Here is a 19,137-nt window from a genome sequence, read left to right on the forward strand (position 1 = left end):
TTATAGAGTAGTAGTTACTGACCCTCTCCTCTCATAATGTTATGGAGTAGTGGTAGTAGTAACTGACCCTCTCCTCTCCTATTGTAATAGAGCAGCAGTAACTGACCCTCTCCCAATGTTATAGAGTAGTAGTAGTAACTGACCCTCTCCTCTCATAATGTTATATAGTAGTATTAGTAACTGACCGTCTCCTCTCCTAATGTTATAGAGTAGTAGTAACTGATCCTCTCCTCTCCTAATGTTATAGAGTAGTAGTAGCAGTAACTGACCCTCTCCTCTCTTAATGTTATAGAGTAGTAGTAGTAACTGACCCTCTCCTCTCATAATGTTATAGAGTAGTAGTAGTATTAACTGACCCTCTCCTCTCCTAATGTTATAGAGTAGTAGTAGTAGTAACTGACCCTCTCCTCTCCTAATATTATAGAGTAGTAGTAGTAACGGACCCTCTCCTCTCATAATGCTATAGAGTAGTAATAGTAACTGACCCTCTCCTCTCCTAATGTTATAGAGTAGTAGTAATAGTAACTGACCCTCTCCTCTCCTAATGTTATAGAGTAGTAATAGTAACTGACCCTCTCCTCTCATAATGTCATAGAGTAGTAGTAGTAACCGACCCTCTCCTCTCATAATGCTATAGAGTAGTAATAGTAACTGACCCTCTCCTCTCATAATGCCATAGAGTAGTAGTAGTAACTGACCCTCTCCACTCCTAATGTTATATAGTAGTAGTACTAGTAACTGACCCTCTCCTCTCCTAATGTTATAGAGTAGTAATAGTACTGACCCTCTCCTCTCATAATGTTATATAGTAGTAGTAGTAACTGACCCTCTCCTCTCCTAATGTTATAGAGTAGTAGTAACTGATCCTCTCCTCTCCTAATGTTATAGAGTAGTAGCAGTAACTGACCCTCTCCTCTCATAATGTTATGGAGTAGTGGTAGTAGTAACTGACCCTCTCCTCTCCTATTGTAATAGAGCAGCAGTAACTGACCCTCTCCTCTCCTAATGTTATAGAGTAGTAGTAGTAACTGACCCTCTCCTCTCTTAATGTTTTAGAGTAGTAGTAGTAACTGTCCCTCTCCTCTCCTAATGTTATAGAGTAGTAGTTACTGACCCTCTCCTCTCATAATGTTATGGAGTAGTAGTGGTAGTAGTAACTGACCCTCTCCTCTCCTATTGTAATAGAGCAGCAGTAACTGACCCTCTCCCAATGTTATAGAGTAGTAGTAGTAACTGACCCTCTCCTCTCATAATGTTATATAGTAGTATTAGTAACTGACCGTCTCCTCTCCTAATGTTATAGAGTAGTAGTAACTGATCCTCTCCTCTCCTAATGTTATAGAGTAGTAGTAGCAGTAACTGACCCTCTCCTCTCTTAATGTTATAGAGTAGTAGTAGTAACTGACCCTCTCCTCTCATAATGTTATAGAGTAGTAGTAGTATTAACTGACCCTCTCCTCTCCTAATGTTATAGAGTAGTAGTAGTAGTAACTGACCCTCTCCTCTCCTAATATTATAGAGTAGTAGTAGTAACGGACCCTCTCCTCTCATAATGCTATAGAGTAGTAATAGTAACTGACCCTCTCCTCTCCTAATGTTATAGAGTAGTAGTAATAGTAACTGACCCTCTCCTCTCCTAATGTTATAGAGTAGTAATAGTAACTGACCCTCTCCTCTCATAATGTCATAGAGTAGTAGTAGTAACCGACCCTCTCCTCTCATAATGCTATAGAGTAGTAATAGTAACTGACCCTCTCCTCTCATAATGCCATAGAGTAGTAGTAGTAACTGACCCTCTCCACTCCTAATGTTATATAGTAGTAGTAATAGTAACTGACCCTCTCCTCTCCCAATGTTATAGAGTAGTAATAGTACTGACCCTCTCCTCTCATAATGTTATATAGTAGTAGTAGTAACTGACCCTCTCCTCTCCTAATGTTATAGAGTAGTAGTAACTGATCCTCTCCTCTCCTAATGTTATAGAGTAGTAGTAGCAGTAACTGACCCTCTCCTCTCTTAATGTTATAGAGTAGTAGTAGTAACTGACCCTCTCCTCTCATAATGTTATAGAGTAGTAGTAGTATTAACTGACCCTCTCCTCTCCTAATGTTATAGAGTAGTAGTAGTAGTAACTGACCCTCTCCTCTCCTAATATTATAGAGTAGTAGTAGTAACGGACCCTCTCCTCTCATAATGCTATAGAGTAGTAATAGTAACTGACCCTCTCCTCTCCTAATGTTATAGAGTAGTAGTAATAGTAACTGACCCTCTCCTCTCCTAATGTTATAGAGTAGTAATAGTAACTGACCCTCTCCTCTCATAATGTCATAGAGTAGTAGTAGTAACCGACCCTCTCCTCTCATAATGCTATAGAGTAGTAATAGTAACTGACCCTCTCCTCTCATAATGCCATAGAGTAGTAGTAGTAACTGACCCTCTCCACTCCTAATGTTATATAGTAGTAGTAATAGTAACTGACCCTCTCCTCTCCTAATGTTATAGAGTAGTAATAGTACTGACCCTCTCCTCTCATAATGTTATATAGTAGTAGTAGTAACTGACCCTCTCCTCTCCTAATGTTATAGAGTAGTAGTAACTGACCCTCTCCTCTCCTAATGTTATAGAGTAGTAGTAGTAACTGACCCTCTCCTCTCTTAATGTTTTAGAGTAGTAGTAGTAACTGACCCTCTCCTCTCCTAATGTTATAGAGTAGTAGTTACTGACCCTCTCCTCTCCTAATGTTATAGAGTAGTAGCAGTAACTGACCCTCTCCTCTCCTAATGTTATAGAGTAGTAGTAATAACTGACCCTCTCCTCTCATAATGTTATAGAGAAGTAGTAGTATCAACTGACCCTCTCCTCTCCTAATGTTATAGAGTAGTAGTAGTAGTAACTGACCCTCTCCTCTCCTAATGTTATAGAGTAGTAGTAGTATTAACTGACCCTCTCCTCTCCTAATATTATAGAGTAGTAGTAGTAACTGACCCTCTCCTCTCCTAATGTTTTAGAGTAGTAGTAGTAACTGACCCTCTCCTCTCCTAATGTTATAGAGTTGTAGTAGTAACTGACCCTCTCCTCTCCTAATGTTATAGAGTAGTAGTAGTAACTGACCCTCTCCTCTCATAATGTTATAGAGTAGTAGTAGTAACTGACCCTCTCCTCTCCTAATGTTATAAAGTAGTAGTAGTAACTGACCCTCTCCTCTCCTAATGTTATAAAGTAGTAGTAGTAACTGACCCTCTCCTCTCATAATGTTATAGAGTAGTAGTAGTTGTAACTGATTCTCTCCTCTCCTAATGTTATAAAGTAGTAGTAGTAACTGACCCTCTCCTCTCCTAATGTTATAGAGTAGTAGTAGTAGTAACTGACCCTCTCCTCTCATAATGTTATAAAGTAGTAGTAGTAACTGACCCTCTCCTCTCATAATGTTATAGAGTAGTAGTAGTAACTGATCCTCTCCTCTCATAATGTCATAGAGTAGTAGTAGTAACTGACACTCTCCTCTCATAATGTTATAGAGTAGTAGTAGTAGTAACCGACCCTCTCCTCTCATAATGCTATAGAGTAGTAATAGTAACTGACCCTCTCCTCTCATAATGTTATAGAGTAGTAGTAGTAGTAACTGATCCTCTCCACTCCTAATGTTATAGAGTAGTATTAGTAACTGACCCTCTCCTCTCATAATGTTATAGAGTAGTATTAGTTGTAACTGATCCTCTCCTCTCATAATGTTATAGAGTAGTAGTAGTAGTAACAGACCCTCTCCTCTCATAATGTCATAGAGTAGTAATAGTAACTGACCCTCTCCTCTCATAATGTTATAGAGTAGTAGTAGTAGTAACCGGCCCTCTCCTCTCATAATGCTATAGAGCAGTAATAGTAACTGACCCTCTCCTCTCATAATGTCATAGAGTAGTAGTAACTGACCCTCTCCTCTCCTAATGTTATAGAGTATTAGTAGTAGTAACTGACCCTCTCCTCTCCTAATGTTATAGAGTAGTAGTAGTAACTGACCCTCTCCTCTCATAATGTTATAGAGTAGTAGTAGTAACTGACCCTCTCCTCTCCTAATGTTATAGAGTAGTAGTAGTAACTGACCCTCTCCTCTCCTAATGTTATAGAGTAGTAGTAACTGACCCTCTCCTCTCCTAATGTTATAGAGTAGTAGTAGTAACTGACCCTCTCCACTCCTAATGTTATAGAGTAGTATTAGTAACTGACCCTCTCCTCTCATAATGTTATAGAGTAGTAGTAGTTGTAACTGATTCTCTCCTCTCATAATGTTATAGAGTAGTAGTAACTGACCCTCTCCTCTCCTAATGTTATAGAGTAGTAGTAGTAACTGACCCTCTCTTCTCCTAATGTTATAAAGTAGTAGTAGTAACTGACCCTCTCCTCTCCTAATGTTATACAGTAGTAGTAGTAACTGACCCTCTCCTCTCATAATGTTATAGAGTAGTAGTAGTATTAACTGACCCTCTCCTCTCCTAATGTTATAGAGTAGTAGTAGTAGTAACTGACCCTCTCCTCTCCTAATGTTATAGAGTAGTAGTAGTAACGGACCCTCTCCTCTCATAATGCTATAGAGTAGTAATAGTAACTGACCCTCTCCTCTCATAATGTTATAGAGTAGTAGTAGTAACTGACAATCTCCTCTCATAATGTTATAGAGTAGTAGTAGTAGTAACCGACCCTCTCCTCTCATAATGCTATAGAGTAGTAATAGTAACTGACCCTCTCCTCTCATAATGTTATAGAGTAGTAGTAGTAGTAACTGATCCTCTCCACTCCTAATGTTATAGAGTAGTATTAGTAACTGACCCTCTCCTCTCATAATGTTATAGAGTAGTAGCAGTAACTGACCCTCTCCTCTCATAATGTTATGGAGTAGTGGTAGTAGTAACTGACCCTCTCCTCTCCTATTGTAATAGAGCAGCAGTAACTGACCCTCTCCTCTCCTAATGTTATAGAGTAGTAGTAGTAACTGACCCTCTCCTCTCTTAATGTTTTAGAGTAGTAGTAGTAACTGACCCTCTCCTCTCCTAATGTTATAGAGTAGTAGTTACTGACCCTCTCCTCTCATAATGTTATGGAGTAGTGGTAGTAGTAACTGACCCTCTCCTCTCCTATTGTAATAGAGCAGCAGTAACTGACCCTCTCCCAATGTTATAGAGTAGTAGTAGTAACTGACCCTCTCCTCTCATAATGTTATATAGTAGTATTAGTAACTGACCGTCTCCTCTCCTAATGTTATAGAGTAGTAGTAACTGATCCTCTCCTCTCCTAATGTTATAGAGTAGTAGTAGCAGTAACTGACCCTCTCCTCTCTTAATGTTATAGAGTAGTAGTAGTAACTGACCCTCTCCTCTCATAATGTTATAGAGTAGTAGTAGTATTAACTGACCCTCTCCTCTCCTAATGTTATAGAGTAGTAGTAGTAGTAACTGACCCTCTCCTCTCCTAATATTATAGAGTAGTAGTAGTAACGGACCCTCTCCTCTCATAATGCTATAGAGTAGTAATAGTAACTGACCCTCTCCTCTCCTAATGTTATAGAGTAGTAGTAATAGTAACTGACCCTCTCCTCTCCTAATGTTATAGAGTAGTAATAGTAACTGACCCTCTCCTCTCATAATGTCATAGAGTAGTAGTAGTAACCGACCCTCTCCTCTCATAATGCTATAGAGTAGTAATAGTAACTGACCCTCTCCTCTCATAATGCCATAGAGTAGTAGTAGTAACTGACCCTCTCCACTCCTAATGTTATATAGTAGTAGTACTAGTAACTGACCCTCTCCTCTCCTAATGTTATAGAGTAGTAATAGTACTGACCCTCTCCTCTCATAATGTTATATAGTAGTAGTAGTAACTGACCCTCTCCTCTCCTAATGTTATAGAGTAGTAGTAACTGACCCTCTCCTCTCCTAATGTTATAGAGTAGTAGTAGTAACTGACCCTCTCCTCTCCTAATGTTATAGAGTAGTAGTAATAGTAACTGACCCTCTCCTCTCCTAATGTTATAGAGTAGTAGTAATAACTGACCCTCTCCTCTCATAATGTTATAGAGAAGTAGTAGTATCAACTGACCCTCTCCTCTCCTAATGTTATAGAGTAGTAGTAGTAGTAACTGACCCTCTCCTCTCCTAATGTTATAGAGTAGTAGTAGTATTAACTGACCCTCTCCTCTCCTAATATTATAGAGTAGTAGTAGTAACTGACCCTCTCCTCTCCTAATGTTTTAGAGTAGTAGTAGTAACTGACCCTCTCCTCTCCTAATGTTATAGAGTTGTAGTAGTAACTGACCCTCTCCTCTCCTAATGTTATAGAGTAGTAGTAGTAACTGACCCTCTCCTCTCATAATGTTATAGAGTAGTAGTAGTAACTGACCCTCTCCTCTCCTAATGTTATAAAGTAGTAGTAGTAACTGACCCTCTCCTCTCCTAATGTTATAGAGTAGTAGTAGTAACTGACCCTCTCCTCTCCTAATGTTATAAAGTAGTAGTAGTAACTGACCCTCTCCTCTCATAATGTTATAGAGTAGTAGTAGTTGTAACTGATTCTCTCCTCTCCTAATGTTATAAAGTAGTAGTAGTAACTGACCCTCTCCTCTCCTAATGTTATAGAGTAGTAGTAGTAGTAACTGACCCTCTCCTCTCATAATGTTATAAAGTAGTAGTAGTAACTGACCCTCTCCTCTCATAATGTTATAGAGTAGTAGTAGTTGTAACTGATTCTCTCCTCTCCTAATGTTATAAAGTAGTAGTAGTAACTGACCCTCTCCTCTCCTAATGTTATAGAGTAGTAGTAGTAGTAACTGACCCTCTCCTCTCATAATGTTATAGAGTAGTAGTAGTAATTTACCCTCTCCTCTCATAATGTTACATTTCATTTGAAGACATTCAGTTGTACAACTGACTAGGTAGTCGTCTTTCACTTTCCCTTTCCCATTTGCACGCTCCCTCAAAACTTGATATGTTTGGCATTGTGCGACATAGCTGCACATAACTGGCCTTCTGTTGTCCCCAGCATGAGGTGCACCTGTGTAATGATCGTGCTGTATAATCTGCTTCCTGATATGCGGAGTAACACTTTACATGTTGCCTTTAAATTTTTATTCAGTGTATATATGTCATTCTATTGTCACAACCATGACGATTGTGACAATGATGGTCATGTGATCTGAGTGATTGCTTTCTAACCATATTGTCACATGTCACAGTTGGCGTCATCTAGTGACAAGTGTTCCATGTCACTGTCTCTTCCCCCTCAGCACCTGCAGTAGGTCCCAGCTGTAGTAGTACAGTCACTGTGGAGTCTGACTGAGGGAGGTTTTTGTACGGCTCTGTATCACTGTGGACCAAAAGGTGCTACCAAGCCAGTTTGTGTGTAAACTCTGACAGTAGTAATCTCCTGCATCTTCAGCCTGGACTCCACTGATGGTCAGAGTGAAGTCACTCCCAGATCCACTGCCACTGAATCTAGATGGAGTCCCAGAGAAGAGGGTGCTTCCATGGTAGACCAGTAGTTTAGGAGTTTCTCCAGGTTTCTGTTGATACCAGGCTAAACATGGTTTACCTGACCTATTACAGTCAGGATACACATTACTGCCGGTTGTACAGTTCAGAGAGACTGTCTCTCCTGGAAGAACAGTTTTCACTGCAGGAGTCTGTCACAACGTACTGTCCTCTGGATTCTGAAACAGAGAGAAAGCTAATAAATGTATCTCCAGGGATGAATAAAACAATTTAAACAATCTTTCAGTTAACTCAAGCTGTTTACTATTCAGTATACCAACATAAAACTCCTATATATGTTGTACCTTGGATGTAGAAAGCAAGTGTCCAGATGAAGATGGTGATAAAAGTCATGGTTGTTGTGGGTTCTGTTGTCATGAAGGACAGCTCTCAGTCATGAAGTGTTCAACTCACAGGGATATAAACACTCCCAGACCACTGAAGCATGTGCTGTCTGTGCAGAGCATCATCAATATGCAAATAATATTCTGGTCTTCTCTCCATACACCATTATTCAGTATACTTAGAACACTAAGGATTCATTATTTTTATTTTTTGTACCTTTATTTAACTAGGCAAGTCATTTTAGAACAGTTAAGAACAAATTCATATTTCAATGACAGCCTAGGAACAGTGGGTTAACAGCCTTGTTCATGGGCAGAATGACAGATTCCATCAGTCGGATTAGAACTGATTCCATCAATCGGATTAGAACTAATTCCATCAATCGGATTAGAACTAATTCCATCAATCGGATTAGAACTAATTCCATCAGTCGGATTAGAACTGATTCCATCAATCGGATTAGAACTAATTCCATCAATCGGAATATAACTAATTCCATCAGATTAGAACTGAGAGTCCATTATAATCTGATGATCTTGTCGCCTAATAATCATAGAATTCGATAATAATATGTAAATAAATGAATGGAATAAAAAGGGTATAAATACAATGCTATAATTGGTTTATGGGCTATCACATATGATCACTATTAATATTGTACAGCAAGACTAAACCATAGTGAATGCTGGAGAGAATAAAATACAAGTAATAAATCACTTTGTCTGTTAATTAGTGTTATGGTAATATGGTATGGTAACATAACGATGTCTATGGAAAAGAGGAATACCAGTCATGTTCCACTGTCCAGTGATCATTGGTCATATGAATCCCCCTGCTGGGAGATTCCTGTTAGTGCAGTGAGCTGTGTGGACTGAATACTGGACTACTGGACTATTGGACTGCCACTGAGAGAAGAGGGGCTCCACTGTGCAGGACTGCTACTCTGTTCCTGACTGAGTTCAGCTCCCTGCCTCCTCTCCTCTGTCTCTGATCAGACACACTGAGACGCTGTAGACCATCATTACAATTACATGAAACCCAGCCTCTCCTCAACATCTTAAGAGTTCATTTGATTTATTTACCCTCTATTTAACGAGAGAAGTCACATTGAGATTTCAAGTGAGCCCTGGCAAGAGAGTAGCATCCATACAGTATACTGTACACATGAGACACCAGGGAAAGTAACTGAACTGAAGGAGAACTCACTTCTGTCATCATGAAGTGCTTTGAGACGCTAGTTAAAGACCACATTTCCTCCTTCCTCCCTGGCACACTCAATCCCCTCCAATTTCCCTGCCGCCCTGACAGATCCACGGACGACGCAATCACTATTGCACTGCACACTTCCCTCACCCACCTGGACAAGAGGAATGAACATGTGAGGATTATGTTCATTGACTACAGCTACAGCTGTTCATTGACTACAGCCTTCAATTCCACAGTGTCCTATAAGCTCACCACAAACCTCACAGCCCTGGGTCTGAACTCCTCCCTATGCAACTGCGTGCTGGACTTCCTGATGTGCTGCCCCCAGGTGGTGAAGGTAGATAACACTTCCTTCTCGACACTGTTTCTCAAAACGGGGGCCACACAAGGGTGCGTAGTCAGTCCCCTCCGGTACTCCCTGGATACCCAGGACTACGTGGCCTCACATAGATCCAACTCCATCATCAAGTTCACTAACGGCACAACAGTAGTAACCCTGATTAACAACAACAACGAGACGGCCTACAGGGAGAAGGAAGACACTGACGGCGTGGTACCAGGTAAACAACCTCTCCCTCAGGAAAACAAAGGAGCTGATCCTGGACTTGTTGCCTTCTACGACAAGACCGCTGAGGCCACGATTACCACATTGGAATCCCATGATGCCAACCCCGAAGCTCCAAACGCTCCATGACAAACAACTATGGACTCTAGTGTGTAGGCCTATGTGGTGGCCGGTCCTGTCCTTGTATTTTGTACTGTGTTGCTTTTATCCTGTAAACCCCTTTTGAATACAGCGAAAATATATTAAAGAGCTGTTAACACTGTCTGTGGTTTTGTGATTGAAAGATATTTGGGTTTTGACATACAAGTGTCTCATTCACAGATCTAACAGTCAGTAATGTGCTCATTAAAATAGTTAATATAGTGCTTGATGATCATATCAATAGTTTGCTGTGAGGTGCATATGGGAACTTGTTATACTCGGCTGAAATGTTTTCGGAATATGACCCTTTTTGGGACATCTTATGGACTACTGATATTGTGGACTCAGGACTGTTCTTGTTTTCAAATCTCCAAATAACTTTTACATGAACTTTCACCCCATGACAAATATAACCAGTCACAACCACAAAGATTATATTATTTTGAACAAAAATACAAGTGCAACATGAGTTACAGTTCATATATTTTACTGAGTTACAGTTCATATAAGGAAATCAGTCAAATTGAAATGAATTCATTAGTCCCTAATCTATGGATTTCACATGACTGGGCAGGGGAGCAGCCATGGGTGGGATTGGGAGGGCATAGGCCCACCCACTGGGGAGCCAGGCCCAGCCAATCAGACTGAGTTTACCTGCACAAAAGGGGCTTTATTACAGACAGAAAAAGTATTCAGTTTCATCAGCTGTCTGGGTGGCTGATGTCAGACCATCCTGCAGGTGAAGAGGCCGGATGTGGAGGTCCTGGTCTGGTGTTGGAGGTGGCTTATGGTAGAGAAATTAACAGTAACATATCTGGCAACAACTCTGGTGGACATTACTGTAGTCAGCATGCAAATTACACACTCCCTCAAAATTGAGATATCTGTGGCTTTGTCTGACAAAACTGCACATTTTAGAGTGGCCTTTTATTATCCCCAACACAAGGTACATCTATGTAATGATCATGCTGTTTAATCAGCTTCTTGATTTGTCACACCTGTCACGTGAATGGATTATATTGGCAAAAGATAAATGCTCACTAACAGGGATGTTACTAACTTGTGCACAACAATTGAGAGAATTATGCTTGATGAGCATGATGAGAACATTTCTGGGATCTTTTATTTCAGCTCATATGTTGCATTGATATATTTGTTCATTCTATGGTACCAACCATGACGATTATGAAGATGATGATGGTCATCTGATCTGAATGATTTCAAACCATATTGTCACATCACAGTTGACCTCATCTAGTTACCAGTGTTCCATTTCACTCTCTCCCCCTAAGCACCTGCAGCAGGTCCCAACTGTAGCAACACAATCACTGAGCAGTCTGAATGAGGAAGGTTTTTGTATGGCTCTGTATCACTGTGTGAACAAATGTTTACTATTGACATGTGTATAACTCTGACAGTAGTAATCTCCTGCATCTTCAGCCTGGACTCCACTGATAATCAGAGTGAAGTCACTCCCAGATCCACTGCCACTGAATCTAGATGGAGTCCCAGACTGAAGTGTTGTAGTGTAGTAAATAAGTAGTTTAGGAGCTCCTCCAGGTTTCTGTTGATACCAGGCTAAACATGGTTTACCTGAACTCCAACAGTTAGTTTGCACATCAATGCTGGCTTTACAGTTCAGAGAGACTATCTCTCCTGGGAGAACAGTTTTCACTGTAGGAGTCTGAGTCACTGTGATCTGTCCTCTGGATTCTGAAACAGAGAGAAAACGGATAATTGTACCAGGAATTAAAACAATCTTAAAAATATTTCAGTTCACTCAAATTGTTTACTTTTCATTATTCAAATGTAAAACTCCTATATATTTTGTACCTTCAATGTAGAAAACAAGTGTCCAGATGAAGATGGTGATAAAAGTCATGGTTGTTGTGGGTTCTGTTGTCATGAAGGACAACTCTCAGTCATGGGGTGTTAAACTCACAGGGATATAAATGCTCTTAGAGTAGCGGGGCGGATGCATTATGCAAATTAATGTTTCAAATCTATTTTTTTCAGTTTCCAAGTAGGCTCAATTAATTAGAATGTATTTACTGTATATACTGATTGTGCTATCTTTAATAACATCAAACAGCAACTGTTTACTCAGATCCCTAATGTATGGTACCTTTTATGTCACACCACCTTCATATTGTTATTCTGATGATGATCAGATATAATGAACTGTCTGTTCACTCATGCTTGGTCTCTCATGTAAGTTCCTCTAATCAGTTAGTGAACACTTCTCTAAACTAAAGCTGGTATGATTCCTCTGGTAGTGTTGTCTGTCCTCTGTGACTTTACCACCACTGTTCAATCTGAGATCAACATGTTTAATAAAGGAATATACAACATGGATCACTATCACTACTGCTGCTGCTGTTGTCTTTCATATGGACAATATGGAGGAATACTAGCAACACTGATCTAATGCTGGACTGTATCTACAGACTAGGAGAACACCTGATACACAGAGGAAGGAAAAAAATACTCATATCTGGATTTAAGATACAATTCAGATTTATATTATCTAGAAACAGCTAATATGAAGTGTTTGTTCTACCTGGAAGATGTTAAAGTGTATCTGTGTTGATTATGATTCTGTATACGTGATCTTCACTGTAACAGCTGCAGCATCACAACACAGAGAGGTTTTTGTACCAGCAGTAATAGTGATTGTATCACTGTGGTGGACTTTTGGTAGTGGCACCAGACTTGATGTTGGAAGTAAGTAACACCAAATTAACTGTTTTATTCACGTTTTTATGTCATGTTTCAATTTCTCTAAACATTTAACCTCAATATTTAGGATTTAAATACAAAAAATACACAAGGCCAGCAGTACAAGGCCTTCACAGACTATGGTCAATTAGAATATAAATGTTATTACATCTAATCAAATTTGACTTGCATTTTTGAAAGATGTTAGAGATTAGCCTACATCTTAGACTAGTTGTATGAATAAACACACGGCACCGAGTCGAAACTATACAATCAACAGTAGGTTTAAAAAAATAAACAATAAACACTTCCTTTCAAATGTAGAAGATAAAACAATATTTGGCAAGTCTTCATACCATATTAGAGTTAGATATTTGAACCACAGTCTAAAGAAATTCAGCTTCCCCAATAGTCTGAAGGTTTTTGAACCAGCAGTAATAGGGATTGTATCACTGTGGTACACTTTTGGTAGCGGAACCAGACTAGATGTTGGAAGTAAGTAACAAGATATCTTCATATTTCTTTCTGATTACATTTTTTTTTTACTTGCTTAAATATACTACGATTTTATAAATCTTTATTTTAAATACATTGCATTTTTCTATTGTTTTACACGGAGTCTTTCAAATAATATTTTATTCAATCAAAATGTTAAATAGTAGGATTTTTTGTATCTGATTTGTTTGAGAGCAGACTTTATAACTCTTAAAGTGTTGGTTATTGAGGTTATTGTTGCTTTGTGAAAGAGTCTTATGTTTGTATACAACCTCTGGATTATCTTGATATACTGTAGATGTTCTGAGTATTCTGATCAGAAACAATCCTAAAATATCTGACATAATAGTAACGCTAAAGTTAACCACTTACACTTGACTCATATTGTTCATAATTCTGCTTTGTATATCTATCATATTATGTTTTGTGTTTTCTTCAAACCTTTACCAATCTAACTACATTATATTTAAAAGGCATGTATTTGTATGTCTATTGCTTTTATAAATTGCTTTTATAAATCTTTTAGACATAGTAGTTGCAGTTGATGTCTTCTGTTTGTTCCAGGTAACAGTGCCCCCACCCTCACCGTCCTGCCCCCCTCTAGTGAGGAGCTGTCCAGTACAACAACAGCCACACTGACGTGTCTGGCCAACAAGGGCTTCCCCTCAGACTGGACCATGAGCTGGAAAGTGGACGGGACCAACAAGAACCAGGAGACCAGTCCCGGGGTCCTGGAGAAGGATGGTCTGTACAGCTGGAGCAGCACCCTGACTCTCACTGGCCAGGAGTGGACCAAGGCAGGAGAGGTGACCTGTGAAGCCCAGCAGAAATCCCAGAATCCGGTCACTAAGACCCTGAGGAAGGCTGACTGTTCTGGATAGGACCCCTCAGTCACACACCCCTGTGGAGAGAGGCTGCTGGTTCCTCTGCTTTGACTCTGTTCTGAGATCAGATGTTCTCTGTCTTATTGATCTCTGACATGTAGACAAACAGAGGGCTTTGCTTGAGTTCATGTGTCAATCATCTCTGTAGACTGAGGCTGTATCATTGTTAGATTTGATGTGTTCTGTTTTATTACAATTAGATGCTGTAGGAATGTTTGCTTTGATGAATAGATGAAAATAAAGATTTCCCTTTGGAACAAATATTTTCATTGTCTCTTTAAATAAACCCAAATAGACTTTAATCTTAAATGTTGTTGAATGATACAGCAACATATTAATCAAGCCGGATTCACAGTTTCTATGAAACTATCAGATCTAAACCTCATTGTTTAGTTATTTATGTTCTAAGCAAATCGTCATCAACCAGTTGTTCATACTAACACAAAATACTACTATTTTCACAGGAGAGGTCTAGATACGACAATGTTAACAGATTAACAGGAGAGGTCTAGATACTACAATGTTAACAGATTAACAGGAGAGGTCTAGATACTACAATGTTAACAGATTAACAGGAGAGATCTAGATACAACAATGTTAACAGATTAACAGGAGAGGTCTAGATACTACAATGTTAACAGATTAACAGGAGAGGTCTAGATACTACAATGTTAACAGATTAACAGGAGAGGTCTAGATACTACAATGTTAACAGATTAACAGGAGAGGTCTAGATACTACAATGTTAACAGATTAACAGGAGAGGTCTAGATACTACAATGTTAACAGATTAACAGGAGAGGTCTAGATTCTACAATGTTAACAGATTAGCAGGAGAGGTCTAGATACTACAATGTTAACAGATTAACAGGAGAGGTCTAGAGACTACAATGTTAACAGATTAACAGGAGAGGTCTAGAGACTACAATGTTCACAGATTAACAGGAGAGGTCTAGATACTACAATGTTAACAGATTAACAGGAGAGGTCTAGATACTACAATGTTAACAGATTAACAGGAGAGGTCTAGATACTACAATGTTAACAGATTAACAGGAGAGGTCTAGATACTACAATGTTAACAGATTAACAGGAGAGATCTAGCCACATGTAGTAGATGGAACTCCTTATTCATCTTTCTTGGAGCAGTTTTTAACATGCTTGATATATAGACTTAGTCTAATGCATTTGAACATTTGATCGATATGTCTGGCTCTCACCAATATGATCATTCATGTATTTAGCTTAAATGCAATACATTTGTCCACTTAATATTAAAACCATCAAATCTTCAAGATAGAGTCTTCTCCACCTCCAACCCCCTGGGAACAGAGTGAACATCTGGTGACATTGCTGCTCTATTCTGGGACAAGCAGAACCACCCAGCCCTGTCTATGTAAATCTCAGTTTCACTCCCACAGCTACCAGTCTAGCAGTTGACCACTATCTGAAATACCCTGGATTGGACCAGATGAGGGAATGGACTGGTTTTAACCTTTATGGTGGACTCAGGGAGGAAGACATAACAGATATGCCATCATGCAATTAATGACAGATAAAATGGGTATTATACTTGACGTAATAACACATTTTTAACAACCTTTTAGTTCACTCCAATTGATTACGATTCATTAGCCCACCCAATTCATTAGCCCACCCAATAGCCCACCCAATTTTACCTACCTCATCCCCATTCTGTTTATATTTATTTACTTTTCTGCTCTTTTGCACACCAATATCTTTACCTGTACATGACCATCTGATCATTTATCACTCCAGTGTTAATCTGCTAAATTGTAATTATTCGCCTACCTCCTCATGCCTTTTGCACACCAATATCTCTACCTGTACATGACCATCTGATCATTTATCACTCCAGTGTTAATCTGCTAAATTGTAATTATTCGCCTACCTCCTCATGCCTTTTGCACACCAATATCTCTACCTGTACATGACCATCTGATCATTTATCACTCCAGTGTTAATCTGCTAAATTGTAATTATTCGCCTACCTCCTCATGCCTTTTGCACACCAATATCTCTACCTGTACATGACCATCTGATCATTTATCACTCCAGTGTTAATCTGCTAAATTGTAATTATTCGCCTACCTCCTCATGCCTTTTGCACACCAATATCTCTACCTGTACATGACCATCTGATCATTTATCACTCCAGTGTTAATCTGCTAAATTGTAATTATTCGCCTACCTCCTCATGCCTTTTGCACACCAATATCTCTACCTGTACATGACCATCTGATCATTTATCACTCCAGTGTTAATCTGCTAAATTGTAATTATTCGCCTACCTCCTCATGCCTTTTGCACACCAATATCTCTACCTGTACATGACCATCTGATCATTTATCACTCCAGTGTTAATCTGCTAAATTGTAATTATTCGCCTACCTCCTCATGCCTTTTGCACACCAATATCTCTACCTGTACATGACCATCTGATCATTTATCACTCCAGTGTTAATCTGCTAAATTGTAATTATTCGCCTACCTCCTCATGCCTTTTGCACACCAATATCTCTACCTGTACATGACCATCTGATCATTTATCACTCCAGTGTTAATCTGCTAAATTGTAATTATTCGCCTACCTCCTCATGCCTTTTGCACACCAATATCTCTATCTGTACATGACCATCTGATCATTTATCACTCCAGTGTTAATCTGCTAAATTGTAATTATTCGCCTACCTCCTCATGCCTTTTGCACACCAATATCTCTACCTGTACATGACCATCTGATCATTTATCACTCCAGTGTTAATCTGCTAAATTGTAATTATTCGCCTACCTCCTCATGCCTTTTGCACACCAATATCTCTACCTGTACATGACCATCTGATCATTTATCACTCCAGTGTTAATCTGCTAAATTGTAATTATTCGCCTACCTCCTCATGCCTTTTGCACACCAATATCTCTACCTGTACATGACCATCTGATCATTTATCACTCCAGTGTTAATCTGCTAAATTGTAATTATTCGCCTACCTCCTCATGCCTTTTGCACACCAATATCTCTACCTGTACATGACCATCTGATCATTTATCACTCCAGTGTTAATCTGCTAAATTGTAATTATTCGCCTACCTCCTCATGCCTTTTGCACACCAATATCTCTACCTGTACATGACCATCTGATCATTTATCACTCCAGTGTTAATCTGCTAAATTGTAATTATTCGCCTACCTCCTCATGCCTTTTGCACACCAATATCTCTACCTGTACATGACCATCTGATCATTTATCACTCCAGTGTTAATCTGCTAAATTGTAATTATTCGCCTACCTCCTCATGCCTTTTGCACACCAATATCTCTACCTGTACATGACCATCTGATCATTTATCACTCCAGTGTTAATCTGCTAAATTGTAATTATTCGCCTACCTCCTCATGCCTTTTGCACACCAATATCTCTACCTGTACATGACCATCTGATCATTTATCACTCCAGTGTTAATCTGCTAAATTGTAATTATTCGCCTACCTCCTCATGCCTTTTGCACACCAATATCTCTACCTGTACATGACCATCTGATCATTTATCACTCCAGTGTTAATCTGCTAAATTGTAATTATTCGCCTACCTCCTCATGCCTTTTGCACACCAATATCTCTACCTGTACATGACCATCTGATCATTTATCACTCCAGTGTTAATCTGCTAAATTGTAATTATTCGCCTACCTCCTCATGCCTTTTGCACACCAATATCTCTACCTGTACATGACCATCTGATCATTTATCACTCCAGTGTTAATCTGCTAAATTGTAATTATTCGCCTACCTCCTCATGCCTTTTGCACACCAATATCTCTACCTGTACATGACCATCTGATCATTTATCACTCCAGTGTTAATCTGCTAAATTGTAATTATTCGCCTACCTCCTCATGCCTTTTGCACACCAATATCTCTACCTGTACATGACCATCTGATCATTTATCACTCCAGTGTTAATCTGCTAAATTGTAATTATTCGCCTACCTCCTCATGCCTTTTGCACACCAATATCTCTACCTGTACATGACCATCTGATCATTTATCACTCCAGTGTTAATCTGCTAAATTGTAATTATTCGCCTACCTCCTCATGCCTTTTGCACACCAATATCTCTACCTGTACATGACCATCTGATCATTTATCACTCCAGTGTTAATCTGCTAAATTGTAATTATTCGCCTACCTCCTCATGCCTTTTGCACACCAATATCTCTACCTGTACATGACCATCTGATCATTTATCACTCCAGTGTTAATCTGCTAAATTGTAATTATTCGCCTACCTCCTCATGCCTTTTGCACACCAATATCTCTACCTGTACATGACCATCTGATCATTTATCACTCCAGTGTTAATCTGCTAAATTGTAATTATTCGCCTACCTCCTCATGCCTTTTGCACACCAATATCTCTACCTGTACATGACCATCTGATCATTTATCACTCCAGTGTTAATCTGCTAAATTGTAATTATTCGCCTACCTCCTCATGCCTTTTGCACACCAATATCTCTACCTGTACATGACCATCTGATCATTTATCACTCCAGTGTTAATCTGCTAAATTGTAATTATTCGCCTACCTCCTCATGCCTTTTGCACACCAATATCTCTACCTGATACATGACCATCTGATCATTTATCACTCCAGTGTTAATCTGCTAAATTGTAATTATTTGCCTACCTCCTCATGCCTTTTGCACACCAATATCTCTACCTGTACATGACCATCTGATCATTTATCACTCCAGTGTTAATCTGCTAAATTGTAATTATTCGCCTACCTCCTCATGCCTTTTGCACACCAATATCTCTACCTGTACATGACCATCTGATCATTTATCACTCCAGTGTTAATCTGCTAAATTGTAATTATTCGCCTACCTCCTCATGCCTTTTGCACACCAATATCTCTACCTGTACATGACCATCTGATCATTTATCACTCCAGTGTTAATCTGCTAAATTGTAATTATTCGCCTACCTCCTCATGCCTTTTGCACACCAATATCTCTACCTGTACATGACCATCTGATCATTTATCACTCCAGTGTTAATCTGCTAAATTGTAATTATTCGCCTACCTCCTCATGCCTTTTGCACACCAATATCTCTACCTGTACATGACCATCTGATCATTTATCACTCCAGTGTTAATCTGCTAAATTGTAATTATTCTCCTACCTCCTCATGCCTTTTGCACACCAATATCTCTACCTGTACATGACCATCTGATCATT

The 19,137-nt window shown here is 39.2% G+C and overlaps 1 long non-coding RNA gene and 1 gene segment (V, D, J or C); one reads left to right on the plus strand and one right to left on the minus strand.

Moving 5' to 3' along the window:
* Window positions 1-10,435: 10,435 nt before the first annotated feature.
* Window positions 10,436-11,616, minus strand: LOC149978152 (uncharacterized). Its single transcript, XR_016486858.1, has 3 exons — window positions 11,605-11,616; window positions 11,365-11,484; window positions 10,436-10,555 (listed from the first exon to the last, which is right to left on the minus strand). It is a non-coding gene; the product is annotated as an uncharacterized LOC149978152 (long non-coding RNA).
* Window positions 11,617-11,837: 221 nt separating this feature from the next.
* On the plus strand, window positions 11,838-14,129 carry LOC110490448 (Ig kappa-b4 chain C region-like). The segment is given in 2 exon segments: window positions 11,838-12,495; window positions 13,549-14,129. Coding segments are annotated over 2 exon segments (474 nt in total).
* Window positions 14,130-19,137: the final 5,008 nt, after the last annotated feature.

The sequence above is a fragment of the Oncorhynchus mykiss genome, chromosome 15, assembly GCF_057628025.1.
Source record: "Oncorhynchus mykiss isolate SJ-2025 chromosome 15, ASM5762802v1, whole genome shotgun sequence".
In the NCBI taxonomy this organism is placed as follows: Eukaryota; Metazoa; Chordata; class Actinopteri; order Salmoniformes; family Salmonidae; genus Oncorhynchus; species Oncorhynchus mykiss.